At 41.7% G+C, this 11,241-nt stretch overlaps 1 protein-coding gene across 1 annotated transcript; it reads left to right on the top strand.

Moving 5' to 3' along the window:
• The first annotated feature begins 6,129 nt into the window (after window positions 1-6,129).
• On the top strand, window positions 6,130-7,053 carry LOC123456433 (olfactory receptor 142-like). Its single transcript, XM_045139604.1, has one exon. It carries the CDS (start codon window positions 6,130-6,132, stop codon window positions 7,051-7,053), a length of 924 nt encoding a protein of 307 aa, XP_044995539.1.
• The last annotated feature ends 4,188 nt before the right edge of the window (window positions 7,054-11,241 follow it).

Below are 11,241 nucleotides of genomic sequence, written 5' to 3'. Positions count from 1 at the left end.
TTCAGTAAGTAATATAAATATGTATATTGGTTGAGGATGTAGACATACAAGCTGAAATTATGAAGCAGTCTACTGTTTGCTTTGAAAGAAATAGAATGAAGCTGGGCATGGTGGGGCATGCCTTTAATCTCAGCCCTTGGGAGGCTAAGGTAAGAGGATCTTTGTGAGTTTGAGGCCAGCTTGAGATGACATAGTGAATTCTAGGTTAGTCTGGACTAGAGGGAAACCCTACAAATAAATAAAAATAAACAAATAAAAAACAAGCAAACAAAACAAAAATAAGAAATATAATGAAATACTCTTCTAATACAAAGGCAAGGAACATGATTTCTGTGACAATGAAGGTCTTTATGTGATCAAGAAAGAAGGAACGCTAAGCAAGAGGCATGGAGGGCACCGTGGGTTAATAAATCCCCATGTAGAGTTCATGCAGGAGATGGCAGTAAGGGGGCAAAAAAGATAGCTTATGGTCAGTCAGGAAGAGTCTCGAACTCCATGCTAGAAATATTAGAATTTACACTGTAGAAAGGATATGTGTCCATATTACTGTCAATGCAAAAACAACTCTTGCCTTAAAGAAAATGAGTTTATTCTGGAGCCAAATATGAGTGACTGTGGCCCAAGAACATGGATTCAAGTTACCCAAAATGCCATGTTTTAACATGATGAAAATTTTGTGAAAAAAATGAAAAAATATCTTTATTGATGAGAGAGAGAGAGAAAGAGGAGAGTATGGGTGCTCCAGGGTCTCCTGCTATTGCACACCAACTCTAGCCCATGTGCATCTGGCTCTATGTAGGTACTGGGGAATTGAACCTAGGCCAGCAAGCTTTTCAAGAAAGCACCTTTAGGGCTGGAGGGATGGCTTAGTGGTTAAGGCACTTGCCTGCAAAGCCAAAGGACCCTGGTTTGATTCCCCAGGACCCACGTTAGCCAGATGCACAAGGGGGCACATGTGTCTGGAGTTCATTTACAGTGGCTAGAGACCCTGGCACACCCATTCTCTCTCTCTCTCTCTGTCTCTCTTTCTCTGTCAAATAAATGGGTAAATAAAAATATTTTTATAAAAAGGAAAGCATCTTTAGCTGTTGAGTTATTTCACCAGTCCTATTCAGTTATTTTTGTGGCATTGGAAATTAAACCTATAGTCAAAAATGATTCTGAGGAATTTTCTAATATATTTGCAACTGGCTATTTGATTTTTCAAGATGCTAAGATATTCCTGGTGATTCTGTGTCCTTGTTACTCCCAAAGTATCCCTAGTAGAAAGACCATATAGTGATGTATCAACTGCCCTTTTCTTTTGAGGCAAGCTCAGCAGATTGGCTTTTTTTTTCTTTTTTTGATATGAGAGAGAGTGAGAATTGGGGCACCAGGGCCTCCAGCCACTGCAACCGAACTCTAGACATGTGTGCCCCCTTGTGCGCACGTGCGGCCTTGCCCACTTGCATCACCTCGTGCATCTGGCTTGTGTGGGATCTGGAGAGTTGAACACGAGTTCTTAGGCTTCCCAGGCAAGCGCCTTAACCACTAAGCCATCTCTCCAGCCTATCAATTGCCTATTTTGATCATTGGCTTCAATGTAATTTTTCTGCTGATTCTACCTTCTGTGGGTAGACAATTTTTTTTTTTTGTTTCAGTAAATTGCTGAACCATTTCTCTACCTTTAGCTATTCCTCTTGTTTTGCCACATAGCACATTATTTTCCTAAGGAAGTGAGAGGTTTTTGATGGAGTTTCATAATTCTGGGTTTATGAACATTTCAGATTATAAGTGCTTTGTGTTTTAAAATGTCCAATATCTGAATCCCTGAGATGGTAAGGTCTATATCTCTACCGTGTTTCTTGTTTAAGAATAGTTCCTTCTCAAAATTTAAAAGTTTAATAACTTTATTTAATTTTCAACCTCACCATGCATCCTTCCTTGCATACATACATACATGGACTTGCTTTGGTCTGCTCACAACACTGACCTTTGTTCTCTGGGTTGGTTCTGTTACTTGCTTCTTTAATAAATTAAATATCTATATATACACATATATATAGATATGTAATTTACATATATTACATGAAACTACATATATATGTAATCATATATATACATATATATGTAATCATATATCATATGTAATCATATATATATACATATATATACATATATGTGTAATCATATATATACCTATATATGTAATATATATATGTATATAATATATATATATATATATATGGAGAGAGAGGTTTCATACACTTTTATCCCCTCACCCCTGCTTCTGTTTCCCTGGGACCCTCCTCAGTGAGTTTGTGGTATTCACTGTTGGGTCATGAATGCCTCTGTCAGTCCCTATGGAGTATAGTGGGGGTTCCTATGCCTCAGGGTATTCCTACCACTCTGTGGCTCTTACAGTCTTTCTGTCCCCTTTTCCACAATGTCCCCTGAGTCCTGACAGGCCTGTTGTCAGTCTGTGATGCTGAGTTCTTTGTAGCCCCTGGATTTTTTTAAACTTTATTTTTTTTTTTTTTAAATTTACTTATTTGAGAGAAAGAGGGAGGGAGGGAGGGAGAGAGAGAAAGGGTGTGCCAGTGCCTCTAGGCACTGCAAATGAATTCAAGACATGTGCGCCCCCTTGTGCATCTGGCTTACATGGGTCCTGGGGAATCAAACCGAGGTCCTTTGGCTTTACAGGCAAGCGCCTTAACTGCTAAACCATCTCTCCAGCCGCCTCTGGAATATTTGGTAGGTTCTGACTGATGTGGGCTGGGAAATTTTTCTTCAGTATTTTTGTTGAAGATAATCTCTATGGCCTTGGCCTTTATTTCTTGCCCTTCCTGTTTACCTATGGTCCCAGTATTTGATCTTTTTGAGGTGTCACAAAGTTCGCTCATGTTCTGTTTGCACATTTTTTATTAATTAGAATGTTCGTATGGACACATCATATGTTGGTACCATAATTTCCCTCTTCCCTGCCTCCATTCTACTGAGGGCCATCCTTAGTGGGATTGCTGGTAGTCACCTTGGGGTTGTGGCTTATGAGATATGAGCGCAGCGGTCAGTCATGGGTAGGGGCAGGGGCGATACCTCTGGACATTCCTTTCCACTCTGTGACTCTTACAATCTTTCAGCTCCCTCTTCCACAAAATCCCCTGAGTCGTGAGGATGTGTTTTAAGTCAGTCTACTTTCATGTTGAGCTTTCAGCAGCTCCTGGATTTCTGCTTTGGCCTGTGCTGAGCATCCTCAGTGTCTGTTCTGTCTCCATCACCCTGGCGCTGCTTGTCAGGCTTGCCATCGAAGCGGCATTCACGTTCATCTCGCTAATCCCGGGCCCTGGCTGATCACACATTTTATTGAACTTGACAATGTTTTGACTCCTAGTCTAATTCTTTGGTCTTGTCTTTCCTCCGTGTTGTCTATTCTGTTCGTGCGGCTATCTTGGGACCCTTCAAAGAGGGTCATTGCAGTTCTGTTTTCTGTTATGTTTTCCTTCAGCATTTCCATACTTGCTTGAATTCCAGTTCCATTTCTTGATTTGACCTTTTTTATTATCCCTTGAAGTTCATTCTTGCATTTGGATGTGTCCTCATTGAGCTTGTTTCATTAGCTCATGTGGTAGTTTGCATATATGTCCCCCAATGGACTCAGGAGGTTTTTTTTTAATTATTAATTAATTAATTTGAAAGAGAGATAGAAAGAGAAAGAGGAGAATGGACACTCTAGAGCCTTTAGCCACTGCAAATGAACTCCAGGCACATGAGCCACCTTGTGCATCTGGCTTATGTGGCTCCTAGGGAATTGAACCTGGGTCCTTTGGCTTTGCAGGCAACCACCTTAACTGCTAAGCCATCTCCCCAGCCCAACTCAAGACTTTTATTAAAGCTTGTAACGTGGATTTCCAGCCACTTGACTGGGAGAGGTGTCACTGGAGGTATATCCTGGGGTCTAGCCCTAAAGTGTGTTTGGGGGCAGATCTGATTTCCAGTCTGAAAATATGCAGAGTGCTTAAGCCCTTCCTTAGTTCCTTGCTATTCTACTGCTGGTTTTTAGGCTTGCTTTTGGTGTGTGCTGGTGGCTGGTAGCTGGTTTTGTTTCTCTCTTTTGGATCTGTGAAAGGGGGGCCAGCTTCTTCTGTCATCAACAGAACTTTCCCTGGTCTGTAAGCTTCAAATAAACCACTTCCTCCCATAAACTGTGTCTGATCTGGAAGTTCATCCCAGCAGAGTGGAGTGACTACAGCAGCATACGGGCTCATTTACTTGTTGATTCTCCTCAAATTCCTTTAGCCTTCTGTTGGTCTGTTTTTGATTGTCTTCCATTTCATCAAGCTGGCTGTGGAGTACTGTTTCCTGATTCTCTTCAGTTTCCTTCAGCCGCCAGTTGAGTTGTTTTCGTTAATCATGTCCTATGTCCTTCATCCATCCTTTGAGTTCTCTTTGTTGCATTCCTTCCAATTCTTGAGACAACCTTTGATTTGTAATTTGAATTCTTTTTTCTTTCTTCCTGATTTTCTTCCCTTTCCTTCAGCCATTCTTGGAGTTTCTGTTTGATTACTCTTTGCCCAGTTTCTTCCCATTCATCCAACAGTTTATTCATGATTTCATTAAGTTTGTTTAAAATGTTTGTTGAGATTTCCTTTTGGTCTTCTATGTCTTGGGTTTTCTCTAAGCTTTAATTGGAGGCTTCCACTCTGTGTTAGGTAATCTTGGTGGGGATCTCTTCACTGGGGGTCGTTTGTCTTTGAACTGTGTTGGGGTCTTCTCACCTTGAGTTCAGTAGTCTCACTGAGAATGCAGCAAAAGCAGCTCTTGTATGGGCTGTTTTGGGTGGCCTGGTCTAATTTGATCACAGAGAGTGTGGGATTGAAGACTATCCACTGGGTTGGGGTGGGTGCACTTGAGTCTGAGCAGGATTTACTTTGAGTTGCCACATCCTGGAAAACATGGGTAAAGCCTTGGGAGGCCTGGCTTTCCTGGTGTCTAAGCTTGGTGCTTTTCCTTGAGTCTTATTCACTGTCTGGCTCTTTGGATTGATATCAGCTCCAAGCTTCTAGGGCTGGGGCCGGTACACAGCTGCCCCCTGCTTCAGCCTGCCTTCAATAATTTCTTTTTTGCGGGGGGGGGGGCAAGGGATTGGGGCTTGTAAGTTGACTATGAGAAGTAGAATCCAAGTTGGTCAGCTGCTCACAGCTGACCTTCCATTGGTTTGCCCCTCCCCAGGCAGCCACCCTGGAATGGCGGACACCCTTGGCTTGTACTCAGCCCATCTCACAGTGGCTGCGGCATGGCCCTGCTTGCGGCTGACCTTCACCTGGTTTTCCCCTCCTAGACAGCTGCCTGAAATGGCCCTGTTAGTTGCTTTCTGCAGTGCATTTTTTTTTCCTTAAATTGCAAAGTTATTTATTTATTTAGACAGAGAGTGACAGAAAGAGGCAGGGAGAGAGAGAAAGAGAAAGAGGGTGAGGGAGAGAGAGAGAGAGAGAGTGCTTTGCTCTAGGGCCTTCTACCACTGTAAATGAACTCCAATTCATGTGCCACTTTGTGCATCTGGCTTTATGTGGATACTGGGGAACTGAACTTGGGCTGTCATGGTTTGCAAATAAGTGCCTTTAGCTGCTGAGCCCTCTCTCCAGCCCTATGCAGTGCATTTTCAATTCTCCAAAAACATGTTTGTGAAAAGCTTCAATATAAAATCAGAAATAAGGGGAAAACCACAGAGATAATTTTTTTTCAAGGTAGGGTCTTACTCTAGTCTAGGCTGACTCAGGACTCACTTTGTAGACCCAGGCTAGCTTCAAACTTGCAGAAATACTTTTATTTCCTGAGTGGTAGGATAGATAAAAGGCATGTACTACCATGTCTGGCTCATGAGGATAAATTTTACAGCAGAGATGAAAGTATTTGTAGTTTTTCTTATTGTTCTCTGAGCGTTCATTTCCTAGTGGTAAAGGTAAATGCAGCAATGTAAATGTTAGAATGCTAATGTGTAATGCTGAACCGTAGGACAAATGAATGATTAATAAGCATAAATTGTTTTAAACTTTCTAAGGTGTTATAAAATTCATGGATATGTGTTAAATCATTGTTTTATTGCAGGATTCTCACTATCTGGTTTATGGCCAGCACACCTGAACTGAATTCATGGCCAATGCAAATGTGACTGAGTTGATTATCACTGGCCTTTTCCAGGACCCAGAGGTGCAGAAGGTGTGCTTTGTGCTGTTTCTCCCTGTGTACCTGGCCACAGTGCTGGGCAACGGTCTCATTGTTGTGACAGTCAGCATCAGTAAGAGCCTGCGTTCCCCCATGTACTTCTTCCTCAGCTCCCTGTCCCTGGTGGAGACCTGTTACTCCTCTACTGTTGTTCCCAAGTTCCTCACTGACTTACTTTCCAAGATTAAAACCATCTCTCTGAGGGGCTGCCTGGTGCAGATTTTCTTCTTCCATATTTTCGGGGTTGCTGAGATTCTTTTGCTTGTGGTGATGGCCTATGACCGCTACGTGGCCATCTGCAAGCCTCTTCATTATATGACCATCATGAGTCGTCCACTGTGTCACATGCTGGTGGCTGGCTCCTGGCTGGGGGGCATTATTCACTCCATAATCCAGATTGTCATCACCATCCCTTTGCCCTTCTGCGGTCCCAGTGTGATTGACCACTACTTCTGTGACCTGCAGCCATTATTCAAGCTGGCCTGCAAGGACACCTTTGTGGAGGGGGTTATTGTGCTGGCCAACAGTGGCTTAATCTCTGTCTTCTCACTGCTCATCTTGGTGACCTCCTACGTCATCATCCTGGTGAGCTTGAGGAAGCACTCTGCAGAGGGCAGGCGCAAGGCCCTCTCCACCTGCGCCTCACACATCGCCGTGGTCATCTTGTTTTTTGGACCTGCCATCTTCCTCTATATAAGACCCTCCTCTACCTTCACTGTGGACAAGCTCGTGGCTGTGTTCTACACAGTCATCACCCCCATGCTGAACCCCATTATCTACACTCTCAGAAATACAGAGGTGAAAAATGCCATGAGAAAGTTGTGGGGCAAAAAGAACTCAGAGATGGAATGAAAGGAGACCTAACGAATGGGAAGTGGACATTTGAAATATTTTTTGTTGATGTGAGATTTGCTTTCTTGTGACTCAAGTATGGGAATAATACATAAACAAAATTTTTCTATTACTATATGTATCCTTAGTAACCCAAGACACCCTGGTATCTTGGTTTTCTGTCTTTGGGGTAAAACTCAGGTATTTCCACGGACATGATGAATTTCATTGGCCCCATGGTTTTCTACAGTGTTGTGGGTTTGGATAATTGAAAATCAAACAAATGCAAGTGCAAAGACCATATAGAAAACATGCTTGTAGCTTTCATTGACATAAGATAGGTTTTCATAATTATGGTATAAAGGATATTTCAATAAATGTATACAATGTGCAATATCAGTGTATAGTTGTAGGCCTATCATCATCTCACATATCATTTATTTTTGTTGGGAAAACAAAAAATTCTATACTATGTACTTTGAAATATTTATTGCAGTCACTCAATATTATCCAGCTATGCTATAAAACATTTGAGTAGTCATTCTTTCTATCCAATGACAGGCACAAGATACAAAGGTCAATATCTTTAGAGATGTTTTATGGGTTGAAATGACTTATCCCCTGTTTATTTAAGTTTTTTTTCAAGATAATAACCTATACTACATTAAAAAGGAAACCACCTGTAGATGTTTGGTAATGAGGTTTTATCAATCTGACTTTCTTTTCCTATGTGGATAAGTGTGTTTTTAAGAATTACAGCCAGGAGGGCTGGAGAGATGGCTTAGTGGTTAAGTGCTTGCCTGTGAAGCTTAAGGACCCCGGTTCAAGGCTCGATTCTCCAGGACCCACATTAGCCAGATGAACAAGGTGGTGCATGCGTCTGGAGTTCATTTGCAGTGGCTGGAAGCCCTGGTGTGCTCACTCTCATTCTCTCTCTCTCTTTCTGCCTCCTTCTGTCTCTGTCATTCTCAAATAAATAAATTAAAATGAACAAAAAGAAATTAAAAAAAAATTACACCCAGGAGTTTTTCTTTTCTTGTAGTTGGCTGTTGGAATCTTGTAGTATAGACTATTTGATCCTGGTTACTAGAAAAGTCCCTAGAACTATTTTAGTTCTTATGTTATATTGGTACAAAAGATAGTCTTTAGGCCCTCTCACAATGTCCAATGTTCATAAACTAAAGTAATATTAAAATGATGAACACTCTCCAAACAGGGTGTAGTATACAGCTTCAGGTTCTTGAGATGAACTTCCAGACCAGGCACAGTTATGGAGGAAGGGGTTTATTGAAGCTTACAGATTCAGGGGAAGTTCTGCAATGGCAGAAGAAGCTGGCCTGCTTTCACAGGACCAGACACAAAGAGAGAAGCACAAGCCAAAAACCAAAAGCCACACAGCACAGCACACTTCAGGAACTCCTGTTAGGCACACTTCTCATATCTTTAGATTGAAATCTGAAACCCACCCCCACACCTTAATATCATCCCAGTGACATCACCTGTAGCTGGGTGGCTGCAGATGCAAACTACAAACTAATAAAACACTAAATATATTGGGGGCCATCTATTTAAACTACCATATTCCACCCCTGGCCCCCAATAGATTCATAACCATTACATATTGTAAATTGTACTCAATCCAATTTCAAAGGTAAGCACGGTTTTGAGCAATTTAAGAAAGTGAATCCTATAAAATCAAGCAAGTTAAATGCTACCAACATATAAAGGCAGAGTAAACATTTTCAACTGGTATACTGCACAGCAAGGAGAGACTAAAACAATACAAACTCAACCACCATCAAGCAATCATGAAACTTTGCAGTGTAAGTTCAATATAGTCAGAGGCTGACAGTCTCCAGTTTTTCCAATTCTACCCCTCCAGCTGGGCAGAGTATCCAGAAAACACTTCTATCTTGGGCCAACAGTGCACTCTATGGTAGCCCTTGCATAGTCTTGGTATATCCAAAACGTTTTTAGGTCTTTATGCTAACCACGGTCCATCTACCAAAGGCTCTTCTAGCCTATCAGGGCATCAGGCTCTGCCTCATGCTGCATCTCAGCAGCAGCTCCTAGAACCATGTGCAATTCACAACCACGCCTCACATTTTTTTGATGCTTCTGAAACCAATACCAAGTGTGCAGGACACAGCCATATTCTTAATTCAGGAATGAAATAAATCATAACTTGAAAAGCAGGTTCCTTCTCCAATCAACTCTTTTCAAGAGTTTGTATTTCTATGATATTTTTCAGGCATCCTTTTAACTGTTTTAATGTAAAGTAGTTGGGCCATCTTCTTTAAGATTGCTAATGTGTTTGACAATAGCAGGTTCAGTAACCTAAGATCAATCTCTGTGCCTGTAATTTTAACTTGCTTGAGGTTTTCCAGCTTAAAAATCTTAAATCTATCAGTCCAATTATCTTTAGCCTAGCATACCAATCAATTACAAATTTAACCTTGATCACACTCTCTGGGCCTGGGCAGCGGGACGCAGCCAGCCCTTATGCCAGTAGCCCAGTTGTAACAAAGTCCTCTGCAGTCTTTCCTTTCCCTTAGAAAGTTCATGAACCAAGCCTCAAAGTTCAATACTGTCTGTACTTAGCATTTTTAAACTCTCATCAGAATAGTCCATTAAATTTGGCTTACCACTCCAGAAGGCATCTTCAGTTGCAATCACCAAGTCTATGCCCATTCCTCCAAAACAAAAGATCCAAAAGACCAATATCCACGTGGTCAGGTTCATCTCACCCCACTCCTGGTATGGACTTTTAGTAGACAGCTTCAGGTTTGCTTAAATGAACTTCTAGACCAGGCATGGATATGGAGGAAGGGATTTATTGAAGCTTACAGATCCAGGGGAAGTTCCATAATGGCTGAAGAAGCTGGCTTGCTTTCGCAGGACCAAACACACAGAGAGAAGAAAACAAGCCAAAAACCAGAAACCACACAGCACAGAACACTTCAAGAACTCTAGCTAGGCACACTTCTCATATCTTTAGATTGAAATATCAAGCCCACTACCACACCTTAGGGCTGAACTGCCCAGTGACACCTCCTCCAGCCAGGTGGCTGCAGATGCAAACTACAAACTAATAAAACATTATTTAAACTACCACACAGGGAAGAGCCAGTCAAATGTTTTCACAAAAAGGAAAGCTTTTTCAGCCTGATCCAGATGTAAAACTATAGAATGTCAGAAAATGCCTTATCTAAAGAATGATAGGCAGTTCTCAGAGCCATCTCATAGATGGAAGTCCATAACAAACCAAAGGATGAAATCATTAGTTGTAAAGTGCTTTGTACAATTCAAATTTACAGAATGATAAAGTCAGTTTAATCACCTCCCAAAGAACGAAGGGCAGTGTAATAAGCCCATGCATGTTTCTATTCCATGTCTCTGTCCCTAATTGTAAGTGTCTGTGTCCATTTCTCCTAATGGTCATTAGTATTTCTTAGTAAAGGGATGAGAGTCTATGTCTACATTGCTACTATACCTCTAAGAATCTCCACAATATCACACCTCTCACATCAATGCTAATAGTTTATTTTTACAATTACTTATTTATTTATTAGAGAGTGAGAGAGAGAGAGAGAGAGAGAGAGAGACAGACAGACAGACAGACACAGAGAGAGAATGGGTGTGCCAGGTCCTCCAGCCTCTGCAAATGAACTCCAGGCACATGTGCCACTTTTTACATTTGGCTTGCATGAGTCCTGGGGACTTGAACCTGGGTCCTTTGGCATTGCAGCAAGTGCCTTAACCACTATGTGTATATATATATATGTGTGTGTGTGTGTGTGTGTGTGACAATGTTTTTATTTATTTGAGAGGGAGGGAGGGAAGGAGACAGACAGAAAGAGGAGAAAGTGAATGAGTATGAGGGAGGGAGAGAAAGAGAGAGAGAGAGAGAGAGAATGAGCATGGGCATGCTAGGGCCTTGCTGCTGAGAATTAACACCAGACACATACACCACTTTGTGTATATAGCTTTATGTTGGTACTAGAGAATCAAACCTTGGATGGCAGGCTTTTCAAGTTAAGTGTCGTTTTAGCCACTGTGCCATCTCAGTCCTAGTACAATATTAACAGTTTAGAGAAGGTGTGTGCCACCTTTTGATATTCTAACATGATGTCATCGTCTATAAAGTTTTGGGCTACGTTCATAGCTATTCTGGGATGCATGCAGCAGGTGAACCTCAGGATGAGCACA

Source organism: Jaculus jaculus, chromosome 1, assembly GCF_020740685.1.
Source record: "Jaculus jaculus isolate mJacJac1 chromosome 1, mJacJac1.mat.Y.cur, whole genome shotgun sequence".
Taxonomy (NCBI): domain Eukaryota; kingdom Metazoa; phylum Chordata; class Mammalia; order Rodentia; family Dipodidae; genus Jaculus; species Jaculus jaculus.
This window is presented reverse-complemented; position numbering and strand designations above follow the sequence as displayed.